General features: G+C 49.8%; 1 protein-coding gene across 2 annotated transcripts in view; it reads right to left on the reverse strand.

Moving 5' to 3' along the window:
- Positions 1–25,676, reverse strand: part of SCYL1 (SCY1 like pseudokinase 1) — a 990,258-nt gene that overhangs the window by 293,523 nt on the left and 671,059 nt on the right. For both annotated transcript variants that reach the window (XM_078660868.1, XM_078660869.1), the window contains exon 13: positions 20,131–20,319. In XM_078660868.1, the coding sequence (XP_078516994.1) occupies positions 20,131–20,319 (189 nt within the window). The remainder of the gene's footprint in view (positions 1–20,130; positions 20,320–25,676) is intronic.

Consider the following 25,676-nt stretch of genomic DNA (forward strand, 5'->3'; position numbering starts at 1 on the left):
GATTGTAGTTTGAGTGACCATTGTACATAGTATTCACAAGCATATTCAGTACATATGATCCTATTGTGTCGACGACGTTTCGATGCCGAAAAACAAGATAAATGGCATTATCTTCAGGACAAATATATAAATCATGTTTGTCTTGGAATTATAAACAATTGCCTTTCATGCAAGACAGATCCTTAGGCGGGGAGGAAGTACAGGTCGCGAGAAGTGGATCAATTTGGACCAATGATCGCGTGTATTTCAGGTTGCAGAATCGCAGGACGCGGCATCTCTGGCAGGGATCCCCGCCAGAGATGCCACGTCCTGCGATTCTGCAACCGGCACAACTCGAGCCGTGATCTGGACGGTCTAATTGACTCAAAAGCGGGATAATCTGAAATACACGCTATCATTGGTCCAAATCGATCCCCTTCTCTCGACCTCCCATTTCCAAACTCAGCCCCTGCAGATGGAATCTAGGGGCAAGCAATCCTCTCCAGTCCCCCACGATTGTCTCGCCCACCATGCGGAGAGCTGATAGAACTTGAATCTGGTTAAGTTCCCATTAGTTAAATATGTGAAGGACTCCCAATTCATAAGCTGAGAGTTTAGACAAAGGTCACCCCACGTCCTAATGCCAGCCACTTTAAGTGGCTGGGACAGTTGATCTAAAAGACATTCTGGGGTGCCGGGGGAATCCCAGATTGGAGCCTGCAGAGTGTAGTATGGTATCCCCAAAACTCTCCGGATGAATCCCCAGTTCTTAAGAGCCGCCAACAAGATCTTAAGACTGACTTTTTTTCCAATTTGAAGAGAAAAAATTCAAGGCCCGGTGGCTGATCATGCAACATTGCCTGAAAAAGTCGGCCCTGAGAAGAAGAATCCAATTTATTGGCCAATATTCTAAAATTCTTAAAGTGGAAGGCATGGCAATATAAAAGTAAATCGGATAGAGCCAGACCACCTATCTTCAGCCCTCTCCTTAATTTCTTCCAGGCTATCCTGGGTGTTTTTGTGGCCCATGTGAAGGTACCAATCTTCCCTTGAAGGCTAGCGATATCCTTAGGAATAAATGGTAGCAGGATTGTGTTAAAAAGGAAGGTTATTTTAGGAAGGATCGTCATTTTCACAAGATTAACTCTCCCGTAGATATTCAGTGGCAAACTTCCCCACCTTAACAATAACTTACACACTTCCTTCGCTACCTTCTGCCAGCTTATCCTAGGGATATCCATCAACTTTTGGGTTCAGTATATTCCCAGGTACCTAATCTTTTCTCTAGCCCCCTGTTTGGCAGTTAAATTATTCTATCCCATTATATCTGTTTTCTCTTTGTTGATTTTGTAGCCAGATAAACTTCCAAATTCCTCAGTCAGTTCGAACAACCGAGGAATTGCAACAGTGTGGTTTGAAGTGTACAGGAGAAGGTCATCCGCATATAAAGTGGTTTTAAGCTCTAGATCCGCAATTTTAAAAGGTAAAATAATGCTGTCCGATCTAAGTGCACAAACAAAAGACTCAATATAAATATCAAACAATAAGGGGGACACCATTCTGATAATCCCCCATTAACTAGAACCTTTCCTCGAGGGTTCAAATATAGGGATTTAACTCTTTGAATAAAAATTGATGGAAACCCGAACCTCGTCATGGCAGCCCTGAGGTACACCCAATTAACCTGGTCGAATGCCTTAGCGGAGTCGATAGCGATGATGGCTAGTGGCAACCCCCTATCCTCCGCAAAATCAATTGCCCCTATTACCTGGAAAGTAAGCTCATTGAGCTGCCACCCAGGTATAAACCCTCTCTGATCTGGGTGTATAATTGTTTTTATAATTCTGGCTAATCTATTAGCCAGTATCCCAGAAAAGATCTTCAGATCTGAGTTTAACAATGAAATTGGTCTATAGGACTCACATTTTTGTGGATCTTTATTTTGCTTAGCAATCAAGGTTATAGTGGCTTCTGACCATGAAGTATTCTATTAAAAAGTGTCATTAGCACCGGGACAACTGTCTCTGAGATGTCGGAATACACTTCGACCGGTAGTCCGTCGGGCCCTGCGGGTTTACCTCGGCTCATTTTCTTTAGTTGTTCAATTATTTCCCCCTCCGTAATTTCGCTGGCTAAATAGGTCTTATCAGATTCAGACAACGGGGGTAAATCTCTCCGGTCTAACCAGGTACTAACTTCTTCTGATCCGTGCCTGATCTCTTCTTGGTATAGACCCTGCATAAACGCCCTGGCCTCCTCCCTGATCAATTCGTCCTCTGATATCAATAGACCAGACTCCCTTTGGGTCAAATTCTTGATATCATTTCTGACCCTCTCTGTCCTCACCTTCCACGCCAGGAGGGAACCACATTTTTTACCGTACTCAAAGTTCTTTAGTCTACTGACCTCCCACCTTTCCTTGATGATCTTATCATTTCTGGCTTTAAACTCTGCTTGTAATCTAAGCAGCTCTCTCTCCAACTTGGGAATACCCTCCCTAGCTATCAGGGCAGCCAGCTGTAATTCTAGCTCTTTCATCTTAATAGCTTTGAGATAATCTATTTCCTTTTTCTTACTGGTATTCCTCCTATAAATCATTAGAGAGCTCAGTAACCCCCTTAGGTATGCCTTAGAGGACTCCCAGACAACTTGTTCGGTAGAGGAACCTATATTAAATTTGAAAAAAATCAATTATTTTCTCTTTTACCTCTGCCTTCACTCCTTCATCCAAAAAGAGTGTCCTATCAAGTGTCCATCTTCTTGCTATACTCTTAGACCCCAGGTTTAATACTAACTCGACGACCGAATGGTCCGAGATACCCACTGGGATATGGCATACCGATACTATATCTGCAAGCAACTTCTGATCAGCCAGAAAATAATCTATTCTCGAGTGTTGCTTATACTTTTTACTATAAAAAGAATACTCTCTTATAGTAAGATATTGGGCTTTCCACAAATCAAGCAAGTTAAAGTCTTTCATGATATTCCTGAGTGTCGAGAATGTTTTAGTTGGAACACAGTATTTCACTTTGGAAGTCCGATCCAATTGTTTATCGAAAATCAGATTGAAGTCTCCACCAAGTATGACCGGGGCCGAGGTATGTAATAAGCTAGCTCCAAGTTTCCAAAGAGGACCGGTATAGTCCTCGTTTGGGCCATAATACACAGCACAAGTGAACATCAAGCCACATATGGAGAGAGTTGCCACGAGCCATCTGCCAGACTGGACTGTATCCAATTTCTGGACCTCAATCCCTTATTTGCCCTGACGACAATTGCTACACCTCTTGTACACCCCTTTTGCCTTGAGCATAATACTTCCAGCACCCACCCCAATTTGCTAAAGGCTTGCTCGCATGCTTTCGCTTCCAAGTGGGTTTCCTGCAGTAGGTAAACGTAGGTTTCAGTATTTAAAAAAAATTCACAAACCCTGGATAGCTTCCTGCCACCCCCTAGGCCATTCATATTCCAGGAGAGGAATTTTATGCTAGTTGACCTAATCATGACCTAACATGACCTACCCCTAACCGCCATACATCTAGAGCTTTTTAAAAAACAAGAGACTTCTTTTGTTTTGAATGAGGACAATTCTTCCATTTTGCTCCCCTCCCACCACCCCCCTCTGTGACCCCACCCTAACCCTCCCCTGAGGAACCCTTCTGTGATACTTGGCGTTGGAACCGCCTTTTAGGAACCCTCGCAAGGGGCGGCACAACAGCTAGTTTTAACGGAACCAGAAAAGCGACAATATACTAGGGCTCTTCCTACTGTGTATATTTTTTTTCCCATTTTTTTCATTATATATATATATATATATATATATATATATATATATATATCTTTTCATCGAGCAGGAGGAGGAAAGGTATTTAAACCGTTCACACTGTCTGCCTCCTGTGAAACCATTTGGCGCTGACGAAGGCAAACCCATGCCGAAATGCATCCGCCCTGACATTTGGTTTAAATTGGCAAATAAAGATCATCCTCCGCAGACTCCCCTGTGTGGTCTCTCTCCTTCTTTGCTTCAGAGAGGATTCTGCTCATATATATATATATATATATATATATATATATATATATATATATATATATATATATATATATATATATATATATATTTTATATAGCTACACCTCTCATTATGTCTTTTCCACTTTCTCTTTTTTTTCTTGAATCCTCACCCTCTCTTTCCCCGTCTCCCCCCACACTCTCCAAACCCCTCTTCTCCCTAGTGGGCTAAAGTAAGACTTAACGGCCTTTATTTATTGCCCCTTCATCTGGAATAGGAGGTCGTCAACATCTTCGGGTTGACTGCAGTTATACATTTTGTTCCTCTACATTAATTTCAATAAAGCGGGGAACTTCATTTGAACTTGCACTCCAAGCGATCTTAGTTCAGGCATTCTGGAGCCCAGCTCCCACTGCCTTTGCGCAGTTCCTTCCCCGATGTCCGAACGGATTTGATATGGGTTGGCCCGATGGAGAGTAGAACGTGATAGGCACCTACCTAAGATTAACTCCTTAACACTATAGGTCTGGAAATTAACTAGAATTTTCCTAGGTGCTTTCCTGTCCGGGTGCAGCCTGAAGGGGTCTCTATGTACCCTTTGTATCTCGGCCTCCAAATCAATATCTAACCGATCCTTTAGGACCCCATCTCTTAATAACTTGCACGAAAACCCCTTGATGTCCTCCATCTCCTCCCCTTCTGGAATCTTCAAGATTCTAAGATTATTCCTACGGGCTTGCATCTCCAGCCTTTCCATATCCATCAGGAGAGACCGATTCTGAGTCTTTAGGGCATCTATTTCTTTAGAGTTCCCTTGAACAGACTCCGACAATGAGGTGACTTTAAGCACGAGTGATCCTGTCCGAGTGCAGATGTCATCCAGTCTAGACTCAAGGGCTCCAAACTTATCGTGAATACTTTTTTGATTACTTTCAGATATCTCAAACTTAGTCATAAGGTCCCCCCTTAGTGTCTACAGCAGGGAACCATGAGGGTGTGAGGGTGAGGGTGTGAGGGTGAGGGAGGGTGAGGGTGAAGGGGGTGGGTGAGGGTGAGGGGGTGGGTGTGGGTGAGGGGGTGGGTGTGGGTGAGGGGGTGGGTGAGGGTGAGGGGGTGTGAGGGTGAGGGTGTGTGAGGGTGAGGGTGTGTGAGAGTGAGAGGGTGTGAGGGTGAGAGGGTATGTGAGGGGGTGGGTGAGGGTGTGAGAGGGTTTAATGGTGTGAGAGGGTTTGAGGGTGTGAGGGGGTTTGAGGGTGTGAGGGGGTTTGAGGGTTTGAGGGTGTGAGAGGGTGTGAGGGGTGTGAGGGTGTGAGGGGTGAGGGTGTGAGGGGGTGTGAGGGTGTGAGGGGGTGTGAGGGTGTGAGGGGGGGTGAGGGGGTGAGAGGGTGTGTGAGGGTGTGTGAGGGTGTGTGAGGGTGAGTGAGGGTGTGTGAGGGTCGGTGTGAGGGGTGTGAGGGGATGTGAGGGTGAGAGGGTGTGTGAGGGTGAGAGGGTGTGTTAGGGTGTGTGAGGGTGGGTTAGGGAGGGTGTGTGAGGGTGAGGGGGTGCGAGGGTGGGTGAGAGTGTGTGAGGGTGAAAGGGTGTGTGAGGGTGAAAGGGTGTGTGAGGGTGAAAGGGTGTGTGAGGGTGAAAGGGTGTGTGATGGTGAAAGGGTGTGTGAGGTTGAGAGGGTGGGTGAGGGTGGGAGTGTGGGTGAGGGGGTGGGTGAGAGGGTGGGTGAGGGTGAGTGAGGGTGAGGGGGTGGGGTGAGGGTGGGTGAGGTGGTGTGTGAGGGGTGAGAGGGTGAGGGGGTGTGAGGGTGTGTGAGGGTGAAGTGTGGGCTTGTGAGGGTGAGGGGTTGTGAGGGTGAGTGAGGGTGAGAGGGTGTGTAAGGGTGTGTGTAATGGTGTGTGTGAGGGGTGGGTGAGGGTGTGTGAGGGTGTGTGAGGGTGATGGGGTGTGAGGGTGTGGGAGGGTGACGGGGTGAGGGTGACGGGTGTGAGGGGGTGTGTGAGGGGGAAAGAGGGTGTGTGAGGGGGAGTGAGGGGGAAAGAGGGTGTGTGAGGGGGAGAGAAGGTGTGTGAGGGGGAGAGAGGGTGTGTGAGGGTGAGAGGGTGGGTGAGGGTGAGAGGGTGGGTGAGTGTGAGAGGGTGAGGGTGTGTGAGGGTGTGTGAGGGTGAGGGTGTGTGAGGGGGTGTGAGGGTTAGGGGGTGTGAGGGTGATGGGGTGTGAGGGGGGGTGAGGGTGTGTGAGGGTGAGGGTGTGTGAGGGTGTGTGAGGGTGGGGGGGTGAGGGAGGGTGACTGGGTGAGGGTGTGTGAGGGTGACGGGGTGTGAGGGTGAGGGGCTGTGAGGGTGAGAGGGTGTGTGAGGGGGTGTGTGAGGAGGTGTGAGGGTGGGTGAGGGGGTGAGAGGGTGTGTGAGGGTGAGTGGGTGAGAGTGTATGAGGGTGAGGGGGTGTGAGGGTGAGGGCGTGTGAGGGTGAGGGGGTGTGAGGGTGAGGGGGTGTGAGGGTGAGGGGGTGTGAGGGTGAGGGCATGTGAGGGTGAGGGGGTGGGGGGTGAGGGGATGTGAGGGTGGGTGAGGGTGAAAGAGAGGGTGAGTGAGGGTAAGGGGATGTGTGTGGGTGAGGGGATGGGTGAGGGGATGTGTGAGGGTGTGGGTGTGTGTGAGGGTGAGGGTGGGTGAGGGTGAGGTGGTGTGTGAGGGTGAGGGGGTGTGAGGGGGGTGTGGGGTTGTGAGGGTGTGTGAGAGGTGTGTGGGGGGTGTGAGGGTGAGAGGGTGTGTGAGGGTGAGATGGTGTGTGAGGGTGAGTGGGTGAGTGAGGGTGTGGGTGAGTGAGGGTGTGGGTGAGTGGGTGAGTGAGGGCGTGTGAGGGTGAGGGTGTGTGAGGGTGAGGGGGTTTGAGGGTGTGTGAGGGGGTGTGTGAGGGTGATGGGGTGTGAGGGTGAGGGAGGGGGATGGGGTGAGGGTGACGGGGTGAGGATGAGGGGGTGTGAGGGTGAGGGGGTGTGTGAGGGTGGGGGTGTGTGAGGGTGAGAGGGTGTGTGAGGGTGAGGGTGAGGGGGTGTGAGGGTGAGAGCGTGTGTGAGGGTGAGTGGGTGAGTAAGGGTGTGTGAAGGGGAGGGGGTGTGAGGGTGTGAGGGGGTGTGTGAGGGGGTGGGTGAGGGGGTGTGAGGATGAGGGGATGTGAGAGTGGGTGAGAGGGTGTGTGAGGGTGAAAGGGTGTGTGAGGGTGAAAGGGTGGGTGAGGCTGAGAGTGTGGGTGAGGGTGAGAGGGTGAGTGAGGGTGAGGGGTGTGTGTGGGTGAGGGTGTGCGTGTGGGTGAGGGGGTGCGTGAGGGTGAGGGGCGCGAGTGTGAGGGGGTGTGGGGTTGTGAGACTGAGGGTGGGTGGGGGTGAGAGGGTGAGATAATGAGGGGTGTGAGGGTGACGGGGGTGAGGGTGAAGGGGTGAGGGTGATGGGGGTGTGAGAGTGAGGGTGTGTGAGGGTGAGAGGGTGTGCGAGGGGTGGTGTGAGGGGGTGTGAGGGTGAATGGGTGAGTGAGGGTGTGTGAGGGTGTGGGGGTGTGTGAGGGTGAGTGAGGGGGTGTGAGGGTGAGGGGGTGTGAGGGTGACGGGGTGTGAGTGTGAGAGTGTGAGGGAGGGTGTGAGGGTGATGGGGTGTGAGGGTGAGGGGGTGTGAGGGTGAGGGGGTGTGTGAGGGGGTGAGGGGTAGGGTGTGGGGTTGTGAGGGTGTAGGGTTGTGAGGGTGTGGGGTTGTGAGAGTGAGGGGGTGTGAGGGTGAGGGTGTGAGGGTGAGAGTGTATGAGAGTGAGGGGGTGCGAGGGTGAGGGTGACAGGGGTGAGGTTGACGGGGTGAGAGGGTGAGGGGGTGTGAGGGTGAGTGAGGGGGTGTGAGGGTGAGTGAGGGTGTGTGAGGGTGTGGGTGTGTGAGGGTGTGGGTGTGTGAGGGTGTGGGTGTGTGAGGGTGAGAGGGGGTGTGAGGGTGAGAGGGTGTGTGAGGGTGAGGGTGTGTGTGAGGGGGTGTGAGGATGAGGGGATGCGAGGGTGGGTGAGAGGGTGTGTGAGGGTGGAAGGGTGTGTGAGGGTGAGAGGGTGGGTGAGGGTGATTGTGGGTGAGGGTGAGTGAGGGTGGGTGAGAGGGTGAGTGAGGGTGAGGGGGTGTGTGTGGGTGAGGGGTGTGAGGGTGGGTGAGGGTGTGTGTGAGGGTGAGGGGGGTGAGGGTGAGGAGTGCGAGGGTGAGGGGGCGTGTGTGGGGTTGTGAGACTGAGGGGCGTGAGGGTGAGAGAATGAGGGGGTGTGAGGGTGAGGGAGGGTGAGGGTGAGGGTGACGGGGGTGAGGGTGAGGGTGACGGGGGTGAGGGTGACGGGGGTGAGGGTGACGGAGGTGAGGGTGAGGGGGTGTGAGAGTGAGGGTGTGTGAGGGTGAGAGGGTGTGTGAGGGGTGGTGTGAGGGTGAGGGGGTGTGAGGGTGAGAAGGTGAGAGGGTGTGTGAGGGTGAGAGGGTGTGTGAGGGTGAGAGGGTGTGTGAGGGTGTGGGGGTGTGAGGGGGTGTGAGGGTGAGAGGGTGAGTGAGGGGGTGTGAGGGTGAGGGTGTGTGTGAGGGGGTGCGAGGGGGAGGGTGTGGTGTTGTGAGGGTGTGGGGTTGTGAGAGAGGGGGTGTGAGGGCGAGGGTGTGAGAGTGAGGGGGGGTGAGGGTGACGGGGTGAGGGTGACGGGGTTGAGGGGGTGTGAGGGTGAGGAAGTATGAGGGTGAGGGGGTGTGATAGTGAGGGTGTGTGAGGGTGAGAGGGTGTATAAGGGGGGTGTGAGGGGGTGTGAGGGTGAGGGTGTGTGAGGGTGAGAGGGTGTGTGAGGGTGAGTGGGTTTGTGAGGGTGTGTGAGGGTGTGGGTGTGTTAGAAATGCGGTCCCTGGGGAGGCAGAAGATGTCTGACTGACCACCCCGAGACCACCTCTCCTTAAGGAGTTGGCCGAGCGCCATCGAGAGGCCTCCTGAGCGAGGGCCCTCTCCCAGAATCGTCACAGCAGAGTATTCACCCACTACAAAGGGACACCACACAAGAGAGTACTTCTTAGAATCTTTATCAGCATTAAGGGTTTGGTTCCTTCGGTAATATATACAACGGATCGAGGGATCCTCAGAGTCTCAGTAACAAGGGGGAAAAGGGTAGCGGGACAGTCTTAATATCAGTCTAGCACGGGGATACCCTACGCTCAGCTCTCAATCCTCGAGCTGGGGGGTGCCGCAAGGTTGGGCCGCGGCAGCGCCAGCAGGACTCCAAAGGTGGTTTCAGCGAGGTTGGGCCGCGGCAGCGCCAGCAGGACTCCAAATGTAGTTTCAGCGAGGTTGGGCCGCGGCAGCGCCAGCAGGACTCCAAAGATGGTTTCAGCGAGGTTGGGCCGCGGCAGCGCCAGCAGGACTCCAAAGGTTCAGGGTTTCAAGTAGGGAGTTCTTCTCGGGGTCAGCCGCGACAGCGTCAGCAGTGCTCTCGACTCCAGGATACAACTACCGACCCATCCCAGAGCTGCCCCAGATATAGGTCTGGAGTCCTTTGATGTCCGGGCCCTCGCGCCTGGAGGACAGAGGGGCCGGGATGAGAGTGTCCAGACACTCGGCAAGGGGGTGGAGCCAGCGCCCAGGGAGGCCAGAGGGCGATCGAAACCAGGCGTCCGGGGACGGCTGGAGGCTCATCGAAACTCCCCTCTTCCTGGATCCGTCAAGTGGCCGCTTTACCACCTGGTTGGATCTTGGTGCCTCGATGTCTGGGCTTCGCTGGGGCTGTGGCCGAGGCCGGGCCGGGCCGGGGCCACGTGGTCCGGACGTGTAGGGTCCAAGATGGAGTCGGGCCTGAAATGGTGGGCCGGAATCGGGGTCGGATCCGCAGAGTGGGGCGAGCCGGGGTCGCCAGGCTCCCGAGGGGGTGAGGGTGATGGGGTGAGTGTGGCGGGGGTGAGGGTGATGGGGTGAGAGTGACGGGGGTGAGGGTGACGGGGTGAAGGGGTGTGAGAGTGTGTGAGGAGGTGGGTGACGGGGTGTGAGGGTGAGAGGGGGGTGCGTGGGTGAGTGAGGGTGAGGGGGTGTGAGAGGGTGAGGGGGTGTGAGAGGGTGAGGGGGTGTGAGAGGGTGAGGGTGTGTGAGGGTGATGGGGGTGTGTGAGGAGGTGGGTGACGGGGTGTGAGGGTGAGAGGGGGGTGCGTGGGTGAGTGAGGGTGAGGGGGTGTGAGAGGGTGAGGGGGTGTGAGAGGGTGAGGGGGTGTGAGAGGGTGAGGGTGTGTGAGGGTGATGGGGTGTGATTGTGAGGGGGTGAGAGGGTGTGTGAGGGTGTGTGTGAGGGGGTGGGTGAGGGGGTTTGAGGGTGATGGGGTGTGAAGGTGAGGGGGTGTAAGGGTGAGGGGGTGAGGGGGTGTGAGGGTGAGGGGATGTGAGGGTGAGAGGGGTTGTGTGAGGGTGTGAGAGGGCGAGAGGGGGTGTGAGGGTGAGAGGGGGTGTGAGGGTGAGTGGGTGAGTACGGGTGTGTGAGGGTGAGGGTGTGTCAGGGTGAGAGGGTGTGTGAGGGGGTGTGTGAGGGGTGGGTGAGGGTGTGTAAGGGTGATGGGGGTGTGAGGGTGAGGTAGGGTGACGGGGTGAGGGTGACGGGGGTGAGGGGGTGAGTGGGTGAGGGGGTGTGAGGGTGATGGGGTGTGAGGGTGAGGGAGGGTGACGGAGGGTGAGGGGGTGAGGGTGATGGGGTGAGTGTGGCGGGGGTGAGGGTGATGGGGTGAGTGTGACGGGGGTGAGGGTGACGGGGTGAGGGTGAAGGGGTGTGAGGGTGTGTGAGGAGGTGGGTGACGGGGTGTGAGGGTGAGAGGGTGTGCCAGGGTGAGAGGGTGTGTGAGGGTGAGTGAGTGTGTATGAGGATGAGGTGGTGTGAGGGTGAGGGGGTGTGGGGGTGTGAGGGTGAGGGGGTGTGAGGGGTTGTGTGAGGGTGAGAGGGGGTGTGAGGGTGAGGGTGTGTGAAGGTGAGTGGGTGAGTACGGGTGTGTGAGGGTGAGGGTGTGTGAGGGTGAGAGGGTGTGTGAGGGTGAGAGGGTGTGTGAGGGTGTGTGAGGGTGTGTGTGAGGGGTGTGAGAGGGGTGCGAGGGGTGGGTGAGGGTGTGTAAGGGTGATGGGGGTGTGAGGGTGAGGTAGGGTGATGGGGATGAGGGGGTGTGTGAGAGGGTGTGTGAGGGTGAGAGGGTGTGTGAGGGTGAGAGGGTGTGTGAGGGTGAGAGGGTGTGTGAGGGTGAGAGGGTGAGTGAGTGTGGGTGAGGGGGTGTGAGGGTGAGGGGGGTGTGAGGGTGTGTGAGGGTGAGAGGGTGTGTGAGGGTGAGAGGGTGTGTGAGGGTGAGAGGGTGAGTGAGGGTGAGAGGGGGTGTGAGGGTGAGAGGGGGTGTGAGGGTGAGAGGGGGTGTGAGGGTGAGGGGGTGTGAGGGGGTGTGAGGGCGGGTGAGGGGGTGTGTGGGCGGGTGAGGGGGTGTTCCAGAGAGGGGGTGTTCCGGTGAGGGGGTGTGAGGGTGAGGGGTGCAAGGGTGTGGGTGTGCGAGAGTGTGAGGGTGAGGGGGGATGTGTGAGGGTGTGTGAGGGGAGTGAGGGGGCATGAGGGTGAGGGGGTGTGAGGGTGGGTGAGGGGGTGTGTGAGGGTGAGGGGGTGTGAGGGTGAGGGAGGAAGCGAGAGGCATAGATTAGATATAGCTCTATGGTAGGGAGGCTGAGAGGGACAGGGAGGTAAGAAAATGGACAGAGAGGGATGTCATTCATAGCACAATTTAACCGACCCGTGTCCCAGTATAATCCATCGCCAAGTGCGAAGCTTCGGAAGGGGTCTTTCAGTCGATTATGGTGAGATGCCTGTCGGATTTCACCTGGGATTTGTGAATGAGCAAAGCTACAAAAACACACACGCATCTCTGTTTTGAAAGTCCCAAAAAAAGTTGTTTATTTTACAAAATCTTGTGTTTCTCTTGCCCAGCACTCCTGCCAATCAGCATTCCTTCCCTTTCCGCTCTCCCTTAAGCCTCTCTTTGCGCCCTGCTGGTCGCATTATATATGTTAACATTATATGGCAGCATGATTGTCGGGAACTCTGAAGCTGACTCCCATCATGAAACAATAGACTTGGCTATTGTTGTGTAATTGTATTTATATAGTGCCTACTGTCCTGAAGGGGCGTAGAAGCACTTTAAGGAGAGTAGCACGCTACAGGAAACCAAGGTTAGTATTTTTGGGATAGTGATTTTAGTTTGTCCTGAGAAGAAAGCCTTAGTTACGTTACCCAGTTTTGTGGTGGTATCCCGTCGAGTTGGAAAGTATAGCTAGCGGGGGTGGGAGATGTTCTCTCATTTTTAAATTATTGGTGGGGTGTAGATGGTTCTAACCTTAGGGTCTCAGTCCAATACGATGCCCCCTTAAACCGTACGGGTTCTAACACAACCAAAAACAATGACTTGTGGAAGGGCCAAACACAGCGCTATAGGGGGGACACATTGCAGTAAGCGCTTTACTAGTTCACTTAACAAATATAGAGATGGAGAGAACGCGGCTGGAGGTGTGAGGGGCACAGAGACGGAGGGAAGAGGAATGCACTGATGAGAGAGCGGCAGGGAGAGAGTCCAGGGATTGAGAGGGCCTGGTGGGGAGGAAGAGCAACGGACTGGGGGTGAAAGGGACTGATGCAAAGGGAGCAACAATAAAGAGTTGGGAGTATACAGATAGAGAAACCTAAGGGGAGAGACAGAGGCGAGGGACCAGGAATATAGACATGAGAGAAAGTTTGAGAGCTCTTACAGAGGAGGAAAAGAGACAAGGGCCCTGCGAAAGCACATCAAGAGGAAGAAGAGACAGTAAAAAAAGGAGAACAGACAAATTGACGGAAGGTAGAGAAAACAAGCCCTCGGCATTGCTGTGGTGGGGGAGGGAGGGGCGGGGGAGCGTTAGCCTTTGAAGTCGGAAGCATCAAAAACAGCGCTACGGGGGGGACACATTGCAGTAAGCACGGAGAGAACGCGGCTGGAGATGTGAGGGGTACAGAGACAGAGGGAGGAGGAATACACTGATGAGAGAGCGGCAGGGAGAGAGGCCAGGAATTGAGAGGGCCCTCAGCAATAGCTAGGCGAGGCCTAAAAAAGCCTGTTAATGAGGGGAAAGAGAAGGATGTAAGCGCGAGCCTATGAAGCCTGATGCGAGGCAAATGGTGGCTTGTGACTTTGGCTGGTGTGGCAAGGGGGCGGGGGAGCGGGAGGCATTCCTTTGAAGTGTGATGCCGAGGCTCGGGGAGCAAATGGCAAGCGCGCGCATGGCCACATGCACTGTCCATAATCCGCCTGCCAAAGCCATCTTGGTAAGCTTTCCTGGTGCACCTCTATATCTCTCGCCATAGCGATTGCTTAACAGCATTAGCTAGGCGAGACCTAAAAAAGGAATCTATGGGTGTCTCATGGAAAAACAGCCTGATGCCATGTTTCTGACAGAAACCTGTCTGAATGAGTCTGCATACTCCGATATTCCAGATGCCGTACCTCTAGAATTCAGAATATTAAGACATGACTGCCCTATTAAGAGAGGCAGAGAATAGCAATTATCTATAAACTGTCCCTCAAATGTACCATGAAGGCCGCAAACACTGAAAACTGCAAGGCCTTCTTCTTCACCTTAGGACCATACTCTAATGCAGAGGTCTTCAAACTTTTAGATGCCGAGACCCCCTTGTCAACATTTTCAAACGTAAGGACCCCCTCCTGACAAAAATGTCTAAATCTCTAGGTTATGAGGAAGGTGAGAACCAAATTATGTGACAGGCTTGACTAAAAACTGTGTGAGTAGAAAATGTAAATAATGTTCTGTGATGCTGCGTATTTTGGGCTAGCATTGCTTTATTATTTAGAATTTTTTTAAACACAGTAATACAGAGGAAAGATTTCACCCCATCAGTACCAGTTTATAACCAAAATACAGCAATTAACATCAGAAAGATGTCTAGTCAACCTCTGTGAAGGGCCTCCCAATCCACAGGGATACGCGCTGCCACATTAGAAGCTTACCTGGCCACGGGTGCATTCAAACCGTGGCGGTCTTGTGCAGAGTTAAGCAGTTTACCCATGCCCCTTACCTCTCACCCCTTTCCTTCCATCCCTCTCTTCTCTTCTCTTCTCTCCTCTCCTCTCCCAACCCCGGATCCCTCTCTCACATTGCACGCAGATGGTTATTAGCCCCAGGACACCTTTTGGTAACAGTAGCTCACTACAAATGTAAATAATAGGCAGAAGCAGGGGGTCCACCAGACCCGAACTTCAGGTGGGGGGGGGTTAACACTCCCAGCCAGGGCTTGTCCAAGCACTGCTCGCACCCGGTGCAACAGTCTATCCACATTCTCCATGAATTCCCTCACTACCACTCACCAACAATACACCTCATCTCTCTATAGCACCTGTCTGACAAACATTTCATTTTTTTATAGCGCTACTCATAGTTTACTCACACTCAGTTCTGTGATGTGCATGGTACAACTTCTTTGTACCAGGCACTTTAACCTTCTGCACTTGCACTGTGTGGGTGACCAGAGTGCCATGTGACTGCACGGTGAGCAATGCAACAGTGTGACAGTAGGGTAAAAGGAGTGACTGCAGGGTGAGTGAGGTGACCATATGAATTTGGATTCGGCTGTAAGTGCAGAGTGGGACGAATTAGTGCATGGTTAGTGATGGCCGTGTTCGAGTGAGCTACAGATTGAGCAGTAAGGGGGGGGCAGGTGAGTGGAGTGTCACATGAGTGCAGGGTGATAAGTGTGCTCGTGTGACTGCAGGGTGAGGTACAGAGTGAACAATGCAAGCGAATTTTTAGTGCAGAGTGATCACTGTGAGAGCAGGGTGAGCGGGTGAATGTTGTGAGTGCATGGTGATCAGTGTGAGTGCATGATGATCAGTGTGAGTGCATTGTGATCACTGTGTACATTATGATTACTGAGTGCAGGGTGAGCGGGTGAATGTTGTGAGTGCGTGGTAATCAGTGTGAGTGCATGGTGATCAGTGTGAGTGCATGGTGATCAGTGTGAGTGCATGGTGATCAGTGTGAGTGCATGGTGATCAGTGTGAGTGCATGGTGATCAGTGGGAGTGCATTGTGATCACTGTGAGTACATTATGATCACTGTGAGTGCAGGGTGAGCGGGTGAATGGTGTGAGTGCATGGTGTGAGTGCATGATGATCAGTGTGAGTGCATTGTGATTGGTGTGAGTGCATTGTGATTGCTGTGAGTGCACGGTGATCAGTGTGAGTGCATTCTGATCAGTGTGAGTGCATTGTGATCAGTGTGAGTGCATTGTGATCAGTGTGATTGCATTGTGATCAGTGTGATTGCTGGGAGTGCAGGGTGAACGTGAAAGTGGAGGCGAGAATGAGAAGTGAGTAGTCTGAAAGCAGGGTGCATTCCCACAAACTTGAAACGTAGGGTTTCAGATATAAGTTAAACTATTGCTATAATGGCATTAATCAGGGTTCGAGGGTGGAGGAAATAAACAATGTGCTGATCCTGCAACAAACTTCCAGTCTAATGATTAGGGTTACCAGCTCATTATTTTGATGGCCCAGAAATAAGCAGTCACCAACAGCTGTATTTTTTGCACTTATCTGTGAATACTTAGAACAGCAAATATAAATAGAAAGCACTTTTAATTGTGTTTTAGGGATGCCTCAATGATCCATGACTAATAATTAAAGAGAATAAAGACAGAAAAGTCACATAACTAATTAATACATACTTTTTTATTTATAACTCAATTTAGTGTCAAGAGCAGGTCTCTGCAGGATCTTTAAACAACACACAGCAGGCATGTTTCTTTTGGCAACCCAACTTTATATTTCTTTTCATTAAATGCATTCTCACACTAGAGCAGTAAGTGTAAAAATACAAATGTAAGGAATAGGCAGTGTGGGGGCCCAGGGGGTACTGGAACCATAAAAAAACTAAGCTTTGGTAATCAGTTAACAAAGGCATGTAAATATGCTAATGGTCTTTAAAGATCTGTGAAAAACTCGGGCCGGAGATAAGACTCCAGACACTGCCCAGTCGAGGCCCCAGGAGCGCGAGCTGCACTGCACTGCAGCAGCCCGGGCTGAGACACAGGATGGGGGAGGAGGGGGGCTGAAGCCCTGGAGGCCAGGGCAGAAGTGACACTGTGAAGGCGCGACCCCCCTTGCATCGCTCCACGGCCCCCCTGGGGGTCGCGCCCCACAGTTTGAAGACCCCTGCTCTAATGGTTTACTGATTTACCGGCCTCCGGGACCGGTCGCTAAATTTATATCTAGTTTAGCTGAAAATACTGTCCAACCAGCACTGCGCCACAACAGCCGCATAGTCCCAAGAGATCTTAATCTGCACTTTGACACTAATTCTAACCTGGAAGCCCAATCCTTATGTAAGGAACTTAACACAATGAATTTAAGTCAAAAAGTGAGTACCCCTACGCATCAACTAGGACATATACTAGATCCAATATTTTCCAACTTCCCGGAGATTGAAGTGGAGATAAATGACTATAGTCCTTTTGTCACACCACCATTTGGTGGCCTTTTCTATCCCTCTCACCAGACCTCCTCCTCCCTCCAGGTGGAGCCAGAGGATCATCCATTGGATTCTAGGAGCCATAGACAAAATAGCCCTGTGACCCACTCACAACACTCGGAAGCAGCGGAATTGTGTGCCCTGGGTCTATGAAACTCTGCACGGTGAGCAATGCAACAGTGTGAGAGTAGGGTAAAAGGAGTGACTGCAGGGTGAGTGAGGTGACCATATGAATTTGGATTCGGCTGTAAGTGCAGAGTGGGACGAATTAGTGCATGGTTAGTGATGGCCGTGTTTGAGTGAGCTACAGATTGAGCAGTAAGGGGGGGACAGGTGAGTGGAGTGTCACATGAGTGCAGGGTGATAAGTGTGCTCGTGTGACTGCAGGGTGAGGTACAGAGTGAACAATGCAAGCGAATTTTTAGTGCAGAGTGATCACTGTGAGAGCAGGGTGAGCGGGTGAATGTTGTGAGTGCATGGTGATCAGTGTGAGTGCATTGTGATCACTGTGAGTACATTATGATTACTGAGTGCAGGGTGAGCGGGTGAATGTTGTGAGTGCGTGGTAATCAGTGTGAGTGCATGGTGATCAGTGTGAGTGCATGGTGATCAGTGTGAGTGCATGATCACTGTGAGTACATTATGATCACTGTGAGTGCAGGGTGAGCGGGTGAATGGTGTGAGTGCATGGTGTGAGTGCATGATGATCAGTGTGAGTGCATTGTGATTGGTGTGAGTGCATGGTGATCAGTGTGAGTGCATGGTGATCAGTGTGAGTGCATTGTGATCAGTGTGAGTGCATTGTGATCAGTGTGAGTGCATTGTGATCAGTGTGATTGCATTGTGATCGCTGGGAGTGCAGGGTGAACGTGAAAGTGGAGGCGAGAATGAGAAGTGAGTAGTCTGAAAGCAGGGTGCATTCCCACAAACTTGAAACGTAGGGTTTCAGATATAAGTTAAACTATTGCTATAATGGCATTAATCAGGGTTCGAGGGTGGAGGAAATAAACAATGTGCTGATCCTGCAACAAACTTCCAGTCTAATGATTAGGGTTACCAGCTCATTATTTTGATGGCCCAGAAATAAGCAGTCACCAACAGCTGTATTTTTTGCACTTATCTGTGAATACTTAGAATAGCAAATATAAATAGAAAGCACTTTTAATTGTGTTTTAGGGATGCCTCAATGATCCATGACTAATAATTAAAGAGAATAAAGACAGAAAAGTCACATAACTAATTAATACATACTTTTTTATTTATAACTCAATTTAGTGTCAAGAGCAGGTCTCTGCAGGATCTTTAAACGACACACAGCAGGCATGTTTCTTTTGGCAACCCAACTTTATATTCCTTTTCATTAAATGCATTCTCACACTAAAGCAGTAAGTGTAAAAATACAAATGTAAGGAATAGGCAGTGTGGGGGCCCAGGGGGTACTGGAACCATAAAAAAACTAAGCTTTGGTAATCAGTTAACAAAGGCATGTAAATATGCTAATGGTCTTTAAAGATCTGTGAAAAACTCGGGCCGGAGATAAGACTCCAGACACTGCCCAGTCGAGGCCCCAGGAGCGCGAGCTGCACTGCACTGCAGCAGCCCGGGCTGAGACACAGGAGGGGGGAGGAGGGGGGATGAAGCCCTGGAGGCCAGGGCAGAAGTGACACTGTGAAGGCGCGACCCCCCTTGCATCGCTCCACGGCCCCCCTGGGGGTCGCGCCCCACAGTTTGAAGACCCCTGCTCTAATGGTTTACTGATTTACCGGCCTCCAGGACCGGTCGCTAAATTTATATCTAGTTTAGCTGAAAATACTGTCCAACCAGCACTGCGCCACAACAGCCGCATAGTCCCAAGAGATCTTAATCTGCACTTTGACACTAATTCTAACCTGGAAGCCCAATCCTTATGTAAGGAACTTAACACAATGAATTTAAGTCAAAAAGTGAGTACCCCTACGCATCAACTAGGACATATACTAGATCCAATATTTCCCAACTTCCCGGAGATTGAAGTGGAGATAAATGACTATAGTCCTTTTGTCACACCACCATTTGGTGGCCTTTTCTATCCCTCTCACCAGACCTCCTCCTCCCTCCAGGTGGAGCCAGAGGATCATCCATTGGATTCTAGGAGCCATAGACAAAATAGCCCCGTGAACCACTCACAACACTCGGAAGCAGCGGAATTGTGTGCCCTGGGTCTATGAAACTCTGATGATAGCCAAAACAAAGTGTAAACGCATTGGGCGCAAGTGGAGAAAGGACTACCCCCCCCCACCAAGAATGAGTTAAAACACTATTACACACATTAGAAATATACACTGTGAATTTTACACAGATACAATTAGGCAAGCCAACAACTCATCTAAAGAACTTTTTTCCATACTTAAATCCTTGTCCTCACTTGACTGCGCTATGGTCCCCGCACCTACGCAAAAGAAACAATTGATGGACCAAGTGCTGGTAATGCAAGAATTCACCCCCAGTCACAAGGATCTGGGTTAAATACATCATTCTTTTACTCACCACACCACCCCAGTTTGGACCCAACATATGCAAATCAGTCTTGACCCTGTTCCTTGTGGGAATAGCCCAGCCCGAACTGCCAAGCCAGGTCCTCATTGGGACCGGTTTCAGGGAATCACCCTTCATCAGCCAGGCTACCTTGAATCCAGTGGTGTAGTGAGCACAGGACCCATGTCTGGGCATACCCTTCCTACTTAGGGCGACATATGCAAAAGAAACAATTGATGGATGGAATGCTGGCACATTGGAAAACTGCAATAATATTGCTATCTTCTTTGCATAGAAAGTAGTGAAGATCTACGACAGGTTCCTGTGAAAAGAACGTAGTGGTATCAATCTTGACACCCCCTATAATTCTTCTTTTGAGGGAATTCATCTCTCTGAATTTAAAACCCCTGTGCCAGATGATCCTAAGAGTCTGGCCATGAGCATCAAATCTTGCTCGCCCTGGATCCAGCCTTGCCTAAAATCCTGATGCAAAGAACGGACGCCAATCTGCCCTATGTCCGACAACTTATAGCTATATCCTTTTGCTGCAGCGAAGTTCCACTGAAGTGGAAGCAATAGTTCTCCCTTTGGAAAAAGAAACCTCTGCCGACCCTGGTCTGCTAGAGAACTTGTGTCCAATCTCGCTCTTGCCTTTCTTTGCCAAAATTGCGGAGAAAGTGGTGAACACCCAATCGGTTAACCACATTAATCTCAACCATTTATTCCATCCCTCTCAATTTAGCTTCAGAGCCTCCCACTCTACTGAAAAGGCTTTACTTCTCGCAACTGAAAACTTGCAGGAAAGTGCAGATGATACTTTATATTGCTGCACTGGTCCTGCTGGACCTAAGTGCAGCTTTCGAAACTGTATCCCATAAGTTACTCCTTCATAGTCTAGTCTAAACTAAGATGCGTTGCACTCGGCAGGGCTGTTCTAGCACCTAGAAACTTAGTGTGGTACGTGACCTCATCAAATACTTATAAAATGCTGCAAATGACTGACACAATAACGCTCAATGCAAATTGATGCATATCCTCCACTTTCATAGGTCAAGGAAACAGACATTTACCTGTGTTAGGTGTTCCTGCAGCAGCACCAGGTGTTGTTTCTATGCTAATCTGTCCAGCCACTTGTGAGCCGGTGGCATTGGTCCGTATCAGCTTGGAGGTAAGAGATGAGACCCCGGTCACAGCCCAACCAGTCCAGCTTGCAGCAGCGCCAATACCAGGATTGCTAGATGCTGCGTGAACATCCTTCTCTGCAAAGAAAAGGCACAAAAACCTTTAGTTTTAATACTGCAATAGATCTCAAAAGCAGAGCCAGCCATTGCTAAGATAGCGCCCTGGGCGCCAAGAAATCTGGCGCCCTTACTGATGGTAGTGAATTAAATAAGGCAACAGGGTGTCCCTTTTGTGTTCACCGGTCAGTACCTGGATGAGCAGGGACTGGCCCCTGAATACAAACATCTCCGGAACACCCCCAGCTCATCTAAATCACTGACAGTTTAGCTGCCTCATGCAGATGATAGTTTTGTTAATGTTTGGCAGCAGGGGGCTAAAGAGGTGTTAAAAAACATTGCCCACCGTGTGACAATGAAGGACTAAAACCACTTTAAACTAGCAAGTCGGAGAGAAATGAACAGGCAGAGAAGGCTGGAGCAAGATGAGAAGGGCGCTGCTGTTGGCATAACCTTAAGCACACAGCTGCATGTCAGAAAATGTACGCCTTCGGCCTGGGCCCAGCTCGCCCATGCTACACATCCGGCCCTGCTCACAAGAATTAACTATGAACAAGCATTTGCAATGCAATAGGTCTCGCATTTATGAGTTCGAGCTATTGGCATTGTAAATGGCAACTTTTTCAAATATGTGTTTGGTTTGGAGCAGAATGAATGTATGTGGTTTGGAGTGGTTGAATTGGAATTGTTAGTTGTGGAATTGTGTGGGGTGGAATTGTGTGGTGTGTAGCGTATTTGTGAAGTGGAATTATGTGACATGGTGCATTGATTGGGCTGAGAGCTGCACAGAATAGATGGAAAGGAAGACTTGTGCACTAAGTGGTGAATGAACACTAGATAGAGGTGGTGCTGAGGTGGTGTTGAGTGATGCTTTGGTGGTGCTGTGCTGGTGCTTAGGTGGTGGTGAGTGATGCTGAGTTGGTACTGTGCTGATGCTGAGTTGGTGCTTTGCTGATGCTCAGATGATGCTGTGCTGATGCTCAGGCGGTGCCGAGTGATTCTGAGGTGGTGCTGTGCTGATGCTCGGATGATGGTGAGATGGTGCTTAGTGATGCTGAGGAGGTGCTGAGTGATGTGGTGTTCATGAGTGATGTTGAGGTGATGGTGCTGCGCTGGTGCTCAGGTGGTGCTGAGCTGGTGCTTTGCTTATGCTAAAGCAGTGCTTTGTTGGTGCTGAGGCGCGTCTCCACTGGTGGTGGTGCACTGATGCAGAGGTTGTGCTGTGCTGATGCCGAGGTGATGCTGTGCTGATGTTGAGGTGGTGATGAGTGATGCTGTGGCGGTGATGAGTGATCCTGTACTGGTGCTGCGCTGATGCTGTGGTGGCGTTGCCAGACTAATTTAGAGATGACCACAACCACAGCCAATTAATAATTCAATATACATTAAAAATGACTGTTACCCGCCACCCAAGGCATTGTTGTAGCTTTGGGGCCTGAAGTAGTCCAAAATGTCACAATTGTAGGAGTGAGATAGTTAGTAATTGTGTTGTTACTATCATTGTCAGCATGGCACGAACCATGTGTAGTGCAAGTTGCAGTGGTCTCCTGACGAGAGCCCTGGCACTTACATTTTTTTTTTTCAAATTAAGCACTGTGTATACTGCTCTCTGTAACTATTGCCGTCCCTAGCTGTACAACATTCTTGTGACATGTTTGCCAACCTTTACCTAAGTAGTGAAAATATGAGGTGCTGTGGAAGTCTGGGGGTTTGGAAAAGGAATTACAAATGGAACACAGATAGGACAGGCCTGTCACTCGAGTGCCGCTGAAATATCGCCAGAGTTCGTGTGTGTTACGTGTCACTGGAGCAGACCCGAAAAGTTAGACTGCAAATTTGTGCTTATCTCCACCTAAAACCTTTGTGCACAAACCATACAATATTTGGAAATATGTAATCGTGAAGAAACTCCGCTACAAGCTGCAGGCGAATGTTTCCTTGATTCTAGAAACATTCATTAATCAGAATTGGGTTGACATTTCGTGTTTATATTCATTAAAACGTTAATTTAAAATGATGTCACGTGGAAAATATCTTCCAACTTGTAAAAATAAATTGTAGTAGTACACATTCTGCCAGCTTCTCCTGGTGGGAATTCCAGCTGACTCGTGAAAAATTGATTATTCCAGCTGTATCACTTGCATGTGAGCTTTTGAACATCACATATCCAGCAGAAAAAAATGCAATTACAACACTTTCATGATCCTACAGGTTAAACTATTAACGGGGGCTGCTTACTTCGTCACTGGCTTTGAGTCTGGCCTAAGCTCATTAAAATCATGTGGTTCTGGGAAAATACGTTCGGGTCGAGTTCGCGCAATACATAAATGCGGAAAAAGAAGAAATACTATCTCAAATCAAAGTACGAGCAGCGGAGAGACCCATTAAAATAATACATTTGTTGTTACCTTGGTACATGCGTCAGATTAAAAAGAACGTTATGTCTACAAGGCTGACGAGTTAGAATGGTAAATAGTGGTGGGTTCAAATAGTTTTTTGTTCCCATCCTAAACACAACAAGCATTTACAATGCAACGGTTTCGCCTTTGTAAAAGTTAGAGCTATTGGCATTGTAAATGACAAATTTTTCATTTATGTGTTGTTTTTGAAAACCGATAAATAAATGGCATTGTCATTTACAATGCCAATAGCTTAATGTCTCGCAAGACCCTAGACGTAGAGTGCACAATATTATCTCTGCATCGCTGATCAGCCAAAGGTTCGCGTAATATCACTAACTGCAGTCAGAAGTTCACATTTGTTAAATTTCACTTCATGTCATTTAATTTAATTTTTCCACCCTGCCTTTGAATAAAACATTAGTTTGAGTCTATCAAGTAACTGATTATCGTTTATTTTTCATTACGCTTCACAAACTCATGCACAATCCCTGGAGAACGGGTTGTAGCAGCAAAAAGACGATGGGACCCGATTTTCTAGCAAGAGGCTCAGTGGGTTGAGAGCGCGCGCTATGGAGGTCAGTGTGCAATACTCGGAGCACAGAATCGTGGCCCAGTAGGGCCAACGCCGCTATTCATCCTTCTAAGGGTTGAAGAAAGGAGTACCACAGCCAATATAAAATATCTATAATTTAGTATCATCCTGGCATTTCTGCTAAAAGCAAAACCTTCATACATAGAGGAAGTTGGGTTTTTGAAAAAGTAAAATCCTTTCCACTGAACACTCATACTCCAAACCTGCATACATCTACTTTCCTGGTTAATTCCTCCCTTGATGCTTCCAGAAGGTGTACTGTTTTTTCCAGGGATGTTTTGTTGCTCGACGTACCAGAAAAAGAAATGATTGGCCCATGACTAGTCTGGTTGCAGCACCCCGGGATGAACGGATATCACTGGGAAACGAGCCAGCAGGCTCCAATTCACAGGCTGGATGTTTCGCAATTCACCACATGTGAAGCACATCACTTTCCAATTAACTTAATTAATATAAACAAATACGGACCCGAATTGCAGCTCTGAGAGGAAGCGCGGCACGCGGGCAGCTAAATGAGTACACTGCTTTGCTGTTCTGCTATTTAAATTTTCAGATTACAGACTACACATCCGGCTCTGAAGTGGACAAATAGGACTCCCGTCTCTCTACAGTAGCCGCGCTGCTGCAATGCTCCACTGTTAACTAAATGGTACATTGAGGTTGTTTTGACGAGCGCTTGTTTATAGATCTGAGAAAAAACGGTAAATACAAATTTTAGTACACATTTTTTAAACTGCTGCAATGCTCCACTGTTAACTAAATAGTACATTGAGGTTGTTTTGACGAGCGCTTCTTTATAGATCTGAGAAAAACCGGTAAATACTAATTTTAGTACACATTTTTTAAACCAAGTTTCGTTATTACACAAACATGCCAATTGCAGAAATATATATTCTTCATGGCGGAACTTGCGGGTTACAACCACATTTTCAAGATGGTAATTTTTTTTGCGCTGTGCATTGGACTTCCCTGGGTTCCCTTTCCATGTTATCAGAGCCAGCATCTTTCATTTTGGCAGTGGTGCCAGTATGTCTTCAAGATACCGAGTTTATTATAAGACCAGATTGATGGCTTCACCAGCTATGGTCACCTTCGGTCAGTCAGTTTTTATACGATCTGTAGCGATCAACATATATGACATTTTGACTGACCTTATGATGGCCACCACCAAATAGAAACCACATAAGCCCCGCAGGCAAGGTTACTTATAAAACACGTTTGTATAAAGCGCATGACGGAGAGTATCAGACCCATTCCCTCCTATTTCCAAATGTCATCGCTGACAAGTAATTTTTTTTAAATAACGAAAATAAACATCACCATCTAGCCTCTATGAATGTTTTCTGGGACAAGAACGCAAGCGTGATAAGCGCCTACAAATATGACAACACGTAAAAAGGTAAGGGAGGTAGGCGCTTGTCTCAGTTGTGTACTACGCCTTCTCGGAGAGACCAACGCGAGGCGCAGGTACCCTTCTCACACGTTTCCCTTTTAAAGTTCACCTTTCTCTCGGGTGGACGTGCAGCGTGCGGCCGCGCGCACAGCTTCGGAGTGCAGGGTGCATTTGTGTCCCAGAGGCCTGCACTGATTGTGCTCCCCAGATGTGCACAGATGTAAACCGTTTAATTTGGCAGGAAAGGGGCTCCTACTTGAGCAAGGCATGCACGTCTTGCATTGCAACGGACTTCGGTGATAAAGCACCTAGGAGCTAGTGCCTGGCGCCCCAGATGTGCACAGTTGTAACACTGGAGAATAGCTTGCATGTCTTGCATTGCAACGGGCTTCGGTGATAAAGCGCCTGGCTTGTACATGCGCTTTCAGCAACTGCATGAACACATTTTAAAGTAATACATGCCTTGGCATTGGGCAGCTGTGCACAGCTGGTCCATTTTCTCGTATCTTTATTTTGTAAAGGGGGTGCGTGCTTTGCAATTCGGATGTCTTGCAATGCGGGATTGCACAGCTCTGAAATGGCTAATTTTCACAATTTCATGAAGAAGTTGCCTCGTGGTGTACACACGTGTGCCCCGTTGGCACTGAGGCTCTGATGTTTTCGGGCATGCGTTAACACTTCCTTCAAGTGATACAGGGTGGGGGGGGGGGGTCAGTTTCAGACTAAAGATGCGAGCAGCAGAGCATCTCTGGCCGTGAAGAGTTAAGTTATCTTACCTAGGCTACCCCTCTCCAGTGCGCGCTGCGTCAAGGGCTCACCCTTCTTTTTCACGTTTCTATTTTTCTGGACGTTGTCTGCCGTTTGGTGTGAGAGTGTGAACTTTGAAACTTAGCAACAATCAGATAAAACAAGCGCAATAGGCCTCTTACAGTAAAGTATTTTGAACATGGTATTTATGTACATTTATAGTGTGACACCATAGGGAAATAAG

Source organism: Lissotriton helveticus, chromosome 9, assembly GCF_964261635.1.
Source record: "Lissotriton helveticus chromosome 9, aLisHel1.1, whole genome shotgun sequence".
NCBI classification, from domain to species: Eukaryota; Metazoa; Chordata; class Amphibia; order Caudata; family Salamandridae; genus Lissotriton; species Lissotriton helveticus.